The sequence below is a fragment of the Coregonus lavaretus genome (assembly GCF_964263955.1).
Source record: "Coregonus lavaretus genome assembly, chromosome: 10".
Lineage (NCBI taxonomy): Eukaryota > Metazoa > Chordata > Actinopteri > Salmoniformes > Salmonidae > Coregonus > Coregonus lavaretus.
In genome coordinates, this window is record NC_139997.1 from 35,235,103 (window position 1) to 35,249,900 (window position 14,798).

The 14,798-nt window shown below is 40.7% G+C and overlaps 2 protein-coding genes across 3 annotated transcripts; one reads left to right on the forward strand and one right to left on the reverse strand.

The window, feature by feature from the left end:
• Window positions 1-1,208: 1,208 nt before the first annotated feature.
• On the reverse strand, window positions 1,209-4,242 carry LOC311136183 (BPTF-associated chromatin complex component 1-like). 2 transcript variants are annotated; one of them, XM_084170284.1, is made up of 6 exons: window positions 3,878-4,242; window positions 3,470-3,564; window positions 3,265-3,366; window positions 2,742-2,971; window positions 2,383-2,487; window positions 1,209-2,232 (listed from the first exon to the last, which is right to left on the reverse strand). In XM_084170284.1, the coding sequence occupies exons 2-6, from the start codon at window positions 3,505-3,507 to the stop codon at window positions 2,168-2,170; spliced, it is 540 nt and encodes a 179-aa protein (XP_084026410.1). In that variant the 5' UTR covers window positions 3,508-3,564; window positions 3,878-4,242; the 3' UTR covers window positions 1,209-2,167. The 2 variants fall into 2 exon arrangements, with proteins under 2 accessions (XP_084026410.1, XP_084026409.1); XM_084170283.1 differs by having other exon boundaries at window positions 3,944-4,236.
• Window positions 4,224-6,926, forward strand: LOC311136184 (ribonuclease kappa-B). The gene is made up of 3 exons (XM_084170285.1): window positions 4,224-4,475; window positions 4,954-5,036; window positions 5,203-6,926. Exons 1-3 carry the CDS (start codon window positions 4,398-4,400, stop codon window positions 5,345-5,347), a joined length of 306 nt encoding a protein of 101 aa, XP_084026411.1. The 5' UTR covers window positions 4,224-4,397; the 3' UTR covers window positions 5,348-6,926.
• The last annotated feature ends 7,872 nt before the right edge of the window (window positions 6,927-14,798 follow it).

The following is a 14,798-nucleotide window of genomic DNA, read 5'->3' on the forward strand; positions in this document are numbered from 1 at the left end:
AGGGTGTATGATTGAGACCCTAATGTAGATCATCAATCAACTCACATTGCCAAACCCAAATTATTATCTTTCATACACCATGTACAGAAAGATACTGTGGCTTTCGACACATGTATTTTATACTCTTTCCTAAGTATGGGAAGATCCTGTAAATGCATATTAGGTTAAATGACATGAACATCAATAGAAGATGATCTCTTATGTCATATCATAACTAACTAAATGTTAACTTGCAAGTAAAACATGCCATCAAATGGCACTAATATTCAGTGGTAGTTTCACCAATCCCATCCTGTTGCAGAGGATGAACAATATAGGGAGGGAAATACATTTACGAGTTGGAGATTATCTGAAATATTTAAATCTCCTGTTGATGTTCTATTGCAGTTGACCCACAGGATTAGCATGCCTTATCAGCAGTTTTCCCCCCATTGTTCTGTCGTACAAGGAGACCACTGCCTTTAGGAGATAAGTCAAGGCCTGGGTCTGAGACCTAGGAGACATATCTAGGAGATGACCTAGTAGACAAACCGAGGCCTTGTCTGGCCATCTCAATTGCAAACCTTCAACCAGGAGACCATCTGATTGGTGCTGTGGTCAGTTAAAACACTCCATTTGTATCGTCATTTTGCAGATTTTCTTTGATTCTTTTAGTAATCCTTTTCCAAAAACGACATGTCAGTGTCAGAGAGCTCCTTTTTTTTCTGGTTTTCAAACTGACATTAGAATGAGGCAAAGGAGGCCTAGAGGAGAGTGATGTGAGGAATTAAAGAGAGCGAGAGAGATGTGAGAGAGGTGAAAAAAGGGAACTAAAGCACATCTGCCAGACCATTCAAGTATTTTCAGACTGTAAATAGCTTTGAGAATAGTCTACATAAAGAGAAGATTGTATTTTTATGGAACTTTTAAGAGTGAGAGAAACTATATTAATTCCCTCTGAGTAGCCTTTCTCATGCCTGTAAAGTTGACACAAAATGTGTCTAGTTTTAGGGGGGGATAATGTACACCTTTTAAATATATATGAATAAAGTCATGATAATAAAAGTCACTGTATTATATCAGAAAACCTGTGGACTTTCTTTGTCTCCATAGATCATTTGATATGGTTACCTGTCCATTTCTGCAAGCTTTTTTAAAATAATCACCTTAGATAGCTGCTACCCTCTGTATCACATCATTCTACAAGCACAGTGAAACAGAGACGTAAAAAAATAGATTAACATTTTACTAAACAACAACATAAAAAGGAATCATGTCATGCACAACCATTGTTTGAACAAAATTAAATAATACTTGGCTAGCGTATATCTTGTCTTTATAAATATATCAACCCGTGGTACACAACATGTACACTCACTCCATTACATGATGGACATGAGGAGCGTATTCATTACGGAAACCGTTTACCATTTAAGAACCAAACGGAAGTAAACAGAGCAAAATAAGAGTTTCTATTGGACTGATTCCGGTAGGTCCCTCCCGTTTCATTTTGTTTGCTTGCTTAAAAAAATAAAATAAAAAATTGCAACAATTGGCCTAATGAATATGCCCGACGGCTGCATTCAGTACAAGAAAATACTTACTGCAACGCTCAATTCAACAGAAACGGTGCTGTTCTGAACAACCAGTTGAAAAAACGGGGAGGGGTTGGGTTGTGGAACACTCTGCTGCCCTTTAAATACTCACTCATTGCTTCAAGCCACACCCACCAAACTCACCTCAGTCTGTTCAAGAACGTGTTTGGGAAACGTGTCGTTCAGTACAACCCGTTCTGCAACGTAGCAAACGTATAATCAAACTGAACGCACCCCTGCACTGCAACACCTCACTTCTCTGGAGATTATGGACATTCATGTTCAGCCACAATACAGTACTTGTAAAATTAGCAGTGCAAATAAATGATAACATTTTACAATAAAAAAAGCTACAAAACACACAAAAACTAGGTTTTCTTCACAGAGTGAAATGGAAGGGTTCCTCTGTAGAAATGCCCCAGACTGAATAGGGAAGCACTTGATTGGGAGGCGGGGCTGTTCATAAAAATACTAAAATGCATCTGCTAAAATCTGTCCAAAAAAGCTCTATAACAAGGATACTAACTGTAATCTGCTTTCTGGTGATAGAGGGACCCAGTGTTTCCAACCCACGGGTACAGTGGGGCTAGAGGTCAGCGAGACAGGAGGGGCAAGTCACTGGAGTTCATAATGAGGCTGGAGTCCAGGTTGAGGCTCTCTGGGAAAACAAGATGAGCCACACATATTTAAAACAGAGAACAGATGAAGCCAACTATCTTTTCAGCTAAATACCTTTGACTTCAGCATAACGCCACAATGTGAACCATGTTGATTGAGAGCCAGTGATGGAGCTGATATTATTATTCACCTTGATCAAAGTTGAGCTTCTTGGTGTTGGATCCATCTCCCAGTCCCTCAATGTCCACCAGGTCACTGTTAACATCCAAGTCATTCAGAGCACTGAGCGTCACATCTACACACGGACAGAGAACACACACAGACAGGGAAAACATGTAATATGTTAGTAAACTTGCACATTCAAAGTAGCCAATGCTTGGAGTAAATGCATCAGAAGTATCGATTCGAAAAGGGTTCAAGTCATTTCCACAAAAATGTCTTGGTCTTTTGACTATGGATGAAAATCTAGTCTACTAAATTCTGTATACAAGCCATACTCATCACACAATCCCTGCCCCTTGAGGTAAAGGCCTGTATCATTCCACTCACCTGCTGTTTTCTGTTTCTTGATGGCTGGGGGCATAGGGGAGGGGCTCTGAAGCCCTGTTGTCAAGACAACCTGTGAGGTGGGCACAGCGATGACTGTGGGAGCCACGGGTGCTGGTGCAGCTGCAATGGTGACCGTGGTCTTCTTGGTGGTCTTTTTGGGGGAGTCGGAGGAGAGGGGCATCCTGCTGTCCTCATACAGTTTCCTCTTCACTGTTGTCTTTATCTGGGCTCTGCATTAAACATAGGAGAGGCAACAGATTGGTAATGTGGTTTTCATACAAGTTGACACACAGGATGTATACATTGTAAACTAGATAATTAGCCAACAGCGCTATCAACCCCACCAGATGTCTTCTTTAGAAAGAAGGCAGTAAAGATGAAAGATCAATGGATGAAAGCGTGGTAAAAGACAGGTAAGAGTGGGTGCAGTATGATAAGAGATAGAGAGGGAGAAAGAGAGTGAAAGTGTGGCAGGATAGAACAAATGTGGATGGCAAGAGAAAGGGGACAGAAGGGTCCTCACACAGTGCGCTCCTTAATCACAGAGCTGATGCTGTTCAGATCATCACCGAAGCGCCGCACAGCTGAACGCAGCATCTCGATCTCTGTCTCTGTCCATTTGGCTCTGGGGAGAGGGGCATAGTAATGGGAAGAGGGGGAGAAGTACAGAGAATACACCTTAATCCCCATATTTGTGTGTGTGTGTGTCTGTGAGTGTATACACTCACCCTGCAGGGCTAGAGTCAGCTACTGGATGCAGCTGCATGGTAAGCTCACCCAGCTTGGTGAAGGCAGCTCCTGCGGCTGAGAAGATCTCTCCCACCTGTAACAGAAATTGAGACATGGAAAATTGTAACTTTATATCAATAGTACTGCATTAGCTTAGGGTCATATGACTAATGCACACCATCATGGTGCAGAATGGTTAACTAGTAAATCTGTTGATGTGCCCGTGAGCAAGGCACTTAACCCTAATTGCTCCAGGGTCGCCGTTGTGGCTGACCCTGGTCACCGTGACCCCACTCTCCGAGGGTGTCTCAGGTAGAGTTGGGATATGAGATAAAAATAACTTTTCAATTTCACACATGCGTATAATACAAACTTGTACATGAAATAGGACAAATATAAGCACTCACCAAATTATTATTAGTAGTAGTAAAATAGAGCAGCACTGTTTAAGATCTTTCTTAGACAGTTCTTACCTTTGTAGAGGCGGAAGTCATTTTGGGCTGACTCCACTTGGATAGCCAGCTAACTTAGCTAGCTTGCTATCCCACTCAACAACAATAGCTTAGGAAGCTAAAGTTAGCAAGGAGGTAGCTATCTACCATAGAAGGCAGCAAATTTAGCGTTTCAACAATTAACACGACAGACTAAGTCACATAGACTAATAACGTTACAAAGTGTAACTTTGTCGTTCGCAAATTACATTTAGCTATTTCAAAAATATTTGCTAGTTATAGTTAGCGTTGCTGATTGTCGTCGCGCGAGAGTCGAGAAAGGAGAAGGCGGGGCGTAACTGAGTACTTCCACCGAATGAATCGAGTGTCGGCTGATGGAGGTTAGGGTGACGCTCGTCCTTTGAGAAAAGAAAACGACTGTTTTAGATTAGTGTATCGAAATTCTATATTTTGGTAGGAAAGATCAACTAGAAGAATGCCATCTCTTTTATTCTGCGGTCCGAAAATGGCCGCCTGTGGAATAGTGATCAGCATATGGGGAGTCATCATGTTGGTAAGGATTAGCTAGCTGGCTAACGTTAGCGTTACAGACGGTACGGTACTAGTTCCCAACCAAAGCTTGCACGTAAAATATCTGCTAACATGTTAGCTAGCTAGGTGTCAAGATTTCCCACCTTTCAATATCAATCAACAATCATATTTGATAAGACACCTGTGGCTGATTGTGGGCTAAAGTAACTTGCCTTTTCTAGAATCTGATCATTATAGCTAGAAAAATTGTTTACAGTCTGGTGTTGCTAGAACATCTCTTCTTGACTAACTGTAGGGGTATGCTAGATATAGCAGTTGAATTAATTGGCTGATGTTTGATGACAGATTGTGTGACTGAACTTGTCAATCGACCCTGTATGCACAGGATGTCTCGAATGTCTCTACTGACTGGGCCCTAATTGGCCCTGTAATCCAAACACTCTCAGACTACACTGAATGTGAATAATGCAATACATATGTATCCTCTTTTTGTATTGCAGGTGATGTTGGGGATCTTCTTCAGTGCAAAGTCTGCTGTGCTGATTGAGGATGTGCCCTTCACTGAGGAGGACATCCGCAATGAGTAAGTGGTGTGAAGAAAAGGGACCATTAGACCCTTAAAATGAACTGAGTTTGACTACTAGTTTAGATCCCCTTTGAATTCCCCCTTGGTAAACCATCCCATGTTGCCTTGCTTGGGTTGTTTTCCCCAAACTCATCTGTTTCGCTCATCTCTCTCTGCCCCACAGTAAGAACCCACCGGGAACCATCTATGGACTCTACAACCAGGTGGGCATCAACTGCTTCATTGCAGCAGCCATCTATGTTGCAGTGGGGGCGGTGTCACTCTGCCAGGTCAGACTCAACAAGCGGCAGGAGTACATGGTGACATAAATTCCCCTGCAGCATCAGAAGATTATACACACACACTCTATTTCAAGTTCTCAAGGGAAGCAACCTTATAAAAAGCTATTTATAGAGTAAAACATTCAACATAAGTCCTCTCTGTTATGCTATTGATTGAAATGTTATCATTCTTTGTATTTGCATACAACTATTTATTGAATTGACCAAAACTGTAACCCAGCAATGCTAACTGACAATATTGATAATGATAAATAAAAATGTAAATCTTGTTCCCCTCAAGGACCAAACATTACATTCATGCTAGATAACGCACCACAAATTCCTAGATGCAACAGACCACTACAGTTACAGAAATCTGTAATTATCTCCTCTTTCAGTCTGAATTCACAGCAAATTGATAAATGGTCAGTGTCTGTCAGGCAAATCAAGAGATATGTAAAAAATGGTTAAATACATTTTGTGTTTGTGCACAGTTTATTGTGTTTATTTATGTGCTGTTGTGAATTGTACACTGTAAAAATATAGTTGCTGGATTCAGTCCATATCGCAGAAGATCTGTGTTAAAATGTAAAGATAATTTCCGATTGAGCCGACATATGCAGCGTCAGAGATACTTTTGAGGAGATGGGAAACTCCATTTGAGTCGTAACCATTGTGTAAAAGTAGCATAAATGTTGTGAACAAGAAGTACAACATTACACATATTCAGAGATGTGAGATAATTAACTTGTTCTCTGTACAGGGTCCCCTGTAGCTCAGTTGGTAGAGCATGGCGCTTGCAACGCCAGGGTTGTGGGTTCGTTTCCCACAGGGGGCCAGTATGGAAAATGTATGCACTCACTAACTGTAAGTCACTCTGGATAAGAGCGTCTGCTAAATGACTAAAATGTAATGTAAAATGTTCTCTGTAATGTCGTACAGCTTTGGAATCGTGACATTACAAACTTTCTAGTAAAATAGGCCGGTTTCTCAACTCATGCGGTGTTCAAAACAACTGGGTACTCAGAAATCTCAGACTTCAAGAAAACTGGGAACTCTGTAAAAAAAATAAGCGCCGACAGGGAACATCCAACTCGGAATTCCAAGTCGGAAACACAGGCATCTTTCTAGAGCACCAACTTTCCGACCTGAACATCACTGACGTCATGATTTGACCGAGTTCCACAGTTGTCTTGAAAGCACCAACATACCCTGACTTTGAGAAGGGATTGCGTGCAGATAGCACATTGTCTTTACATTTCAATCGAGCTATAACGCGGCACTTCCGCAATATGGATTGACTCCAGCCCTAGCTCTTAATTTCTCAGAAAAGGATTGTGTATAAAATGTTTAAATTAAATATGGAATTTATTTAATGTGTTTATTGTATTTTCTGGAGTGTAATGATGTGAAAGGATCTATAAATGGTACTTGATGTGAAGGACTTCAGTCTCTTGTAGATGTTCCCTGCAATAAACTGGAAATATAAATAAAATGAAATCACTTCATTGAATATGATAATAAAAATATATAATTCCAAAGCAACATGAAACATGTCAGCAAGACAAAACAAGACATATTGTCAAGGCAGTTTTATTTCAAAATTAATAAACACAATCATGCTGTCTCTTAAGTTTCTGTCAATTCCATTTATCAAGTTGACAATTCTAAGAAAAAACAGATTACAGTAAATCAGTTCTTAGTAATAAGTATTGATTATAAACAGTAATTATCAGCGCCATGTCTCTTTCAGCATCTACTAAAAGCTCCAGAATTACAGTGTTAGTATTAGTTAAAAGACCGATAGGAACCCCTTACACCCCGTGACCCTCCCCTTGCCACTGGTGAAATACAAATCGTTTACATGCAAATTATACACTAGAAATTCAAGACATTGGTTAATGGTTAGGTGGCCGAATTTGCACAGCCTATGATCAAACTTTCCAACGTGGAAACATTTTATCATTCAGGTTGGACTTTCATCTTTTTTAGAGCTGTAATCTTATTCCCTTGTATTTCTGCCTCCACAGAGAGTGGTAACATATCAACAAGTATCTTCAAGACTTTCATCATGTTTAATCCCATAGGTCTTTGCCAGGAGCTCTGATGCCACAATGAATGTGTTCAGTTTTCCATCCTCCAGGGTCACCTCGTTATTGCACGCGATTGATTGAATGGACAACATTGCAGTCTCCGATTTAACAGCCTGGATCTGCATACAAACAGCGGGTAATAAAAGTGTGTTGAAAATTGTGAATGGATATCATAACCATAACTAGAATGAGAAAGATTGGATAGTGCATATGGTTTAGATAACAGGGACCTACCACATCAACCCTGGATTATTTTGTTGAGTTGAGAGAAATACTGTCTTCGTACTCACTGGAGTACACATTGGTCACCCTGATAGTGTCTCCAATGCCAACCATTGCAGCGCAGCTCACCTGGTCCCCCCAGAAACAGATCTCAATGGAGTTTTGTTTGGTCTCATCCTGCAAGGTCAGGAAGCGCTGTGCAGGCAGCTTTCTCTGCTTTTTCACTTTCACTTTCCCAGTCCCCTGAGTTAGAACATAGGTGGCAATTCACAATAAATCTCAAAGAAAAGTGTTAGCAAAGGTAATCTGTCTGTAAAAAGGTATGAGGCCTCACCTCTTCAATTACAGTTCCCTGAATGCTCATCTTGGTGCCGGAATCAGATTCGTTGGCATCAGCTATCGAGAGGACTGCCTGATGAATGAGCGTCCAGGCCTCCTCATCTAGCCATTCCGGAACTTCGAAAGAGCTTGTTTTGGAAACATTGCTTCTGCTTGTGAACTTCACTGTGTCGTCGCTCATGATTAGATTTCTGAACAGGTAGTAGATTCCCTTTTGGAAGAAGTTGTATCTGTCCTTTCCAAATACAATGACTTCGACACAATCTGTGTCATCAACCAGACCCATCTTGAAATAAAAACCTTTTTTCTCTTTTTGTATGGTATCAAATTAGACTGTGATCATCTTCCCAAGTATCACTTTATCACAGAGTTCTCCCAAGGTTTTCAGCTCTGCAATGGTTATCATCTTACCAAAAGAGGGGGAAAGAGGATCAGTCAATAGCTGCGTTTACACAGGCAGACCAATTCTGATCTTTTTTGCACTAATTGGTCTTTTGACCTATCACATCAGATATTTTTACAACAAGCAAATAATCATAATTGGGCTGCCTGTGTAAACGCAGCCTATGTGACCAACCAGGTTTTAAACCCAAGACATCTGTGTGATTCAAGCTTTGGGAGCTAACGTGAGTCTTCAGGACTCAGACAATGTTACTCATCATGTAATGGTGGTCATGGTGATCCACTACATCTACATCTTAAATAAAAGGAGACAAACACTTACCCAGGGTTTGAGAGTGCGCTTGGAAGAGGGAGGAGGATAACCCTGATGTCAAGTAGAAAATAAAACTATAAGTGGTAGAGCTGACATTTTATTCTAATTCTGTGGGGTTTTTAATCAAACAATTTGTCTACCAATACAAATTAGCTACATTTTACAGTTTGTACAGCTGAGGCCACCTGTCTGATCTGTTTTTTCTTCTTCATTTCAGACAAGGCTAACACCTGAACTTTTTTTCAGCTTGTGAATAGATCCCTAACTCAGCTCCTACCTTGTTGCTTTTCCCTTGCCCCTTCTTCTTTTGCCCTTTAAAACAAAATATATGAATTAATCAAACATTGGCATGAGGAGTAAGTAAAATCAATCTCCATTGTTCATATGAACTTGTCAAGTGAACATCCATTCAGAATATGCATGGCCATTCTTTACACCTACTGTATAAGTTAAATTGAATGACTGAAACAAATACACATTTTAATTTCAGCTTGAAAACATATCTTTATAACCTGCATCTGACTCCTCGTCCTCCGATTCTCTCACATATTTTCTCTTCTGTCCTGAAAAATAAATGTATTTTCAATAAAATAATACATTTTATTCATCTTAATGTTTAAATTCTGCTGGGTGAGGCACAGCAGCAATTTACCACTAGACTAGAGCAGTAAAAAAGCCCCTGATTTGCCTACCAACAGTACAACTGCATATGATGCCATCATAAAAACGTACCATTCACTGAACAATCACACACCCTGAGGAAATGTTACTAATTTGAAGGGACACCTTCATGAGAAAAACAATACATAAAAAGAAGTCAGCAATACTATCAAAACTCTAATATAATATTTTTGAAATGTATAACAGTGGCTAGGTGTCTCAGACTCAAATATGTTGTGCGATCCTTATGCCGTCCTACAGGGATGTAAAAAGAACCAACAACATTTTCAAGAAACTTTGTTGCACTCAACAATTTCTGCTGACCAGAAATGGAAAGTGAGATGGGAACGTAAAGTCATTAACGCTATACTTTCTGTGAAATTGTAATACCTTTATTTTCTTTCTGCATTTTCCTATTCCGGTCGTCAACAAAGGGGAGCAGTAGGTTCTGAACAGTAGGGTCCTTTCTTGGGATCTCCTCCATCACTCTCTTCACCTCAAGGATAGACTCATCCAATCCATGGTGTTTGATAATGATTCTAGCCATGTCTTCTCTTGCGGTGCTCTTCTGTACACTTTCTGGAATTTCTTTTAAACAGTTGAGCATCGTTTTGTAATCACTATCATTCAGATGCTCTATAATGCTATTGAGCGCTGCATGCCACTTCTCTGCATCGCTTGAAGTCATCTCTGGAAAAATGAAAAATATATCTTAAAAATATAACTTACAAATGCAAATCTGAAGCAGATTGGTCAAACTACTGTAGATTGTGGCACCCAGGCTAACTTGCTATTTCATTTGAAAGATGTAGGCTACACATTCTATCAATCTGGTAGTCAGACGAGACGATCCCTCAGTTATAAAAGTCCAATCTTATGCATATATTTTTTTATTTCATTTTCATCTACCCATTTAGGTAATACGTTTTTCACGCTCGTTCTATAGGCCTTTGAATCAACATTTCAAATAATCACTGGGTCAACAACATTCAAACATTTACAACAAAATTGACCAATTATAATTTAATTTAGCTCAAAAATCGATTACTCACTCCCCTCCCTTGTGTACAGTCGTGGTCAAAACTTTTGAGAATGACACAAGTATTGTTCTTCACAAAAGTTCGCTGCTTCAGTGTTATGAGATATTTTTGTCAGATGTTACTATCGTATACTGAAGTATAATTACAAGCATCCCTCAAGTGTCAAAGGCTTTTATTGACAATTACATTAAGTTTATGCAAAGAGTCAATATTTGCAGTGTTGACCCTTCTTTTTCAAGACCTCTGCAATCTGCCCTGGCATGCTGTCAATTAACTTCTGGGCCACATCCTGACTAATGGCAGCCCATTCTTGCATAATCAATGCTTGGAGTTTGTCAGAATTAGTGGGTTTTTGTTTGTCCACCCACCTCTTGAGGATCGACCACAAGTTCTCAATGGGATTAAAGTCTGGGGAGTTTCCTGGCCATGGACCCAAAATTTTGATGTTTTGTTCCCCGAGCCACTTAGTTATCACTTTTGCCTTATGGCAAGGTGCTCCATCATGCTGGAAAAGGCATTGGTCATCACCAAACTGTTCTTGGATGGTTGGGAGAAGTTTCTCTCGGAGGATGTGTTGGTACCATTCTTTATTCATGGCTGTGTTCTTAGGCAAAATTGTGAGTGAGCCCACTCCCTTGGCTGAGAAGCAACCCCATACATGAATGGTCTCAGGATGCTTTACTGTTGGCATGACACAGGACTGATGGTAGCGCTCACCTTGTCTTCTCCGGACAAGGTGTTTTCCGGATGCCCCAAACAATCGGAAAGGGGATTCATCAGACAAAATGACTTTACCCCAGTCCTCAGCAGTCCAATCCCTGTACCTTTTGCAGAATATCAGTCTGTCCCTGATGTTTTTCCTGGATAGAAGTGGCTTCTTTGCTGCCCTTCTTGACACCAGGCCATCCTCCAAAAGTATTCGCCTCACTGTGCTTGCAGATGCACACATCTGCCTGCTGCCATTCCTGAGCAAGCTCTGCACTGGTGGTGCCCTGATCCCGCAGCTGAATCAACTTTAGGAGACGGTCCTGGCGCCTGCTGGACTTTCTTGGGCGCCCTGACGCCTTCTTCACAACAATTGAACCTCTCTCCTTGAAGATCCGATAAATGGTTGATTTAGGTGCAATCTTACTTGCCCTTTTTGTGCAAAGCAATGACGAAGGCACGTGTTTCCTTGCAGGTAACCATAGTTAACAGAGGAAGAACAATGATTTCAAGCACCACCCTCCTTTTAAAGCTTCCAGTCTGTTATTCTAACTCAATCAGCATGACAGAGTGATCTCTCCATATGTGAAAAAAATAAATAAATGTATGCACACATGACTAAGTCGCTTTGGATAAAAGCTAAATGGCATATTATTATTATTATTTCCAGCCTTGTCCTCGTGTGTTAACGAGAGAATCACTGACATGATGGCAGCTGGTCCTTTTGTGGCAGGGCTGAAATGCAGTGGAAATGTTTTTGGGGGATTAAATTCATTTTCATGGCAAAGAGGGACTTTGCAATTAATTGCAATTCATCTGATCACTCTTCATGACATTCTGGAGTATATGCAAATTGCCATCATCAAAACTGAGGCAGCAGACTTTGTGAAAATTAGTATTTATGTCATTCTCAAAACTTTTGACCACGACTGTACAGCGTACAGACGTTTCAAAATATGCCCGCGAAAACATGTTTCATATAGTTTCGTTTTTCATTCATGATGTCCTGTAGACGTAATAATGTAAATAATTGACACACACACACACACAACATTTGAAAGAATGGTTTGACTAAAGATTCGATGGGGCTTGGATGATGGAATTCTGAGACCAAAAGAATTTGAAACATAAACTCATGACATGTAAACCCATCTTGTCAGCGTACAGGCGATTCAAAATATGCCCATGAAAATGTGCTGTTTTAAAATATGCCCGCGAAAATATGTTCAATCTAGTTTCGTTTTTTATTCATGATGTCCTGTAGACGTAATTATGTAAATAATTGACATACACACACAAAGTTTGAAAGACTGGTTTGACCAAATATTCGATGGGGCTTGGATGATTGAAATTCTGATACCAAATTAATCTAAAATGTAAACCTTTCTGTATTATTAAATTATACGGATAGTAATACTGGGGAAATACAGTATATTATAAACTGGGTGTTTCGAGCCCTGAATGCTGATTGGCTGAAAGCCGTGCTATATTAGACCGTATACCATGGGTATGACAAAACATTAATTTTTACTGCTCTAATTACGTTGGTAACCAGTTTATAATAGCAATAAGGCACCTTGGGGGTTTGTGATATATGGCCAATATACCACGACTAAGGGCTGTGTCCTAGCACTCCGCGTTGCATCGTGCCTAAGAACAGCCCTTAGCCTTGGTTTATTGGCCATACACCACACCCCTTCGGTCCTTATTGCTTAAGTATATACAGTGCATTCGGAAAGTATTCAGACCCCTTGACTTTTTCCAGATTTTGTTACGTTACAGCCTTATTCTATTTTTTATATTTTTTATAATCCTAATCAATCTACACACAATACCCCATAATGACAAAGTGAAAACAGGTTTTTAGAAATGTTTGTCCTGTTTCCATTGATCATCCTTGAGATGTTTCTACAACTTCATTGGAGTCCACCTGTGGTAAGTTCAATTGATTGGACATGATTTGAAAAGGCACACACCTGTCTATATAAGGTCCCACAGTTGACAGTGCATGTCAGAGCAAAAACCAAGTCATGAGGTCGAAGGAATTGTCCGTAGAGCTCCGAAACAGGATTGTGTCGAGGCACAGATCTGGGGAAGGGTACCAAAAAATGTCTGCAGCATTGAAGGTCCCCAATAACACCGTGGCCTCCATCATTTTTAAATGAAAGGAGTTTGGAACCACCAAGACTCTTCCTAGAGCTGGCTGCCTGGCCAAACTGAGCAATCAGGGGAGAAGGGCCTTGGTCAGGGAGGTGACCAAGAACCTGATGGTCACTCTGACAGAGCTCCAGTGGGACAACCATCTCTGTAGCACTCCACCAATCAGGCCTTTATGGTAGAGTGGCCAGACGGAAGCCACTCCTCAGTAAAAGTCACATGAAAGTACGCTTGGAGTTTGCCAAAAGGCACCTAAAGACTCTCAGACCATGAGAAACAAGAATTTCTGGTCTGATGAAACAAAGATTGGACTCTTTGGCCTGAATGCCAAGCATCACGTCTGGAGGAAACCTGGCACCATCCCTACGGTGAAGCATGGTGGTGGCAACATCATGCTGTGGGGATCTTTTTCAGCGGCAGGGACTGGGAGACTAGTCAGGATTGAGGGAAAGATGAACGGAGCAAAGTACAGAGAGATCCTTGATGAAAACCTGCTCCAGAGTGCTCAGGACCTCAGACTGGGGTGAAGGTTCACCTTCCAACAGGACAACGACCCTAAGCACACAGCCAAGACAACGCAGGAATGGCTTCGGGACAAGTCTCTTAATGTTCTTGAGTGGCCCAGCCAGAGCCCGGACTTGAACCCGATCAAACATCTCTGGAGCGATCTGAAAATAGCTGTGCAGCGACGCTCCCCATCCAACCTGACAGAGCTTGAGAGGATATGCAGAGAAGAATGGGAGAAACTCCCCAAATACAGGTGTGCTAAGCTTGTAGCGTCATACCCAAGAAGACTTGAGGCTGTAATCGCTGCCAAAGGTGCTTCAACAAAGTACTGAGTAAAGGATCTGAATACTTATGTAAATGTGATATTTCAGTGTTTTATTTTTTTATACATTTGCAATTAAAAAAACTAATCTGTTTTTACTTTGTCATTATAGGGTATTGTGTGTAGATTGATGAGGGGGGAAAAACAATTTAATCCATTTTAGAATAAGGCTGTAACGTAACAAAATGTGGAAAAAGTCGAGGTGTCTGAAGACTTTCCAAATGCACTGTGTCATGTATGTACATGTACTTACCTGGAGTGCCTGAGGGTGGCACTGTTACTAATTACTACATGTGATCATCTACTTGTACTTGACCCATAAACGTTGTCTATCTGATGCTTCAAGTGTGCAATATATTACATGGTGTAAGAAGTCAAAAAGTAATACAAAGGAAAGCTTAACATTACGAAACATGGAACAAATGAGACCACCAAATACCGAAAATTGGATCCAGAAATTCTAATAAATATGTTGAGTTTGCCCCACCAAGATTTACATGCTTAAAGCGTTAGACATTTGCTGTGCTAGAGAAGTGAGCCTCAGCCAGCTGAAAATGCTTCATGACGAAGTCGATGTACCCGTTTACAAAGTGCATAAGCAAAAGAAAACACAGAAATAGCAAAAAGACAAAGACAGTGCACAGCTAGTAAAAGAGAGATCGCAGGGAGAATGCTCACGTTGTGGGTACAAACATGAACCTAAAAAGTGTCCTGCATACGGTCAGATGCAAAGCCTGTC

Coding starts and splice junctions, on each gene's coding strand:
- LOC311136183 (XM_084170283.1), bottom strand. CDS start 3,964: ATGACTTCCGCCTCTACAAAG. Junction 2,972..3,264: donor GTGATTAAGGAGCGCACTGT/GTGAGGACCCTT, acceptor TGTTTAATGCAG/AGCCCAGATAAAGACAACAG. Junction 2,233..2,382: donor GAAGCTCAACTTTGATCAAG/GTGAATAATAAT, acceptor TTGTTTTCCCAG/AGAGCCTCAACCTGGACTCC.
- LOC311136184 (XM_084170285.1), top strand. CDS start 4,398: ATGCCATCTCTTTTATTCTGCGGTCCGAAAATGGCCGCCTGTGGAATA. Junction 4,476..4,953: donor TATGGGGAGTCATCATGTTG/GTAAGGATTAGC, acceptor TTTGTATTGCAG/GTGATGTTGGGGATCTTCTT. Junction 5,037..5,202: donor GAGGAGGACATCCGCAATGA/GTAAGTGGTGTG, acceptor TCTGCCCCACAG/TAAGAACCCACCGGGAACCA.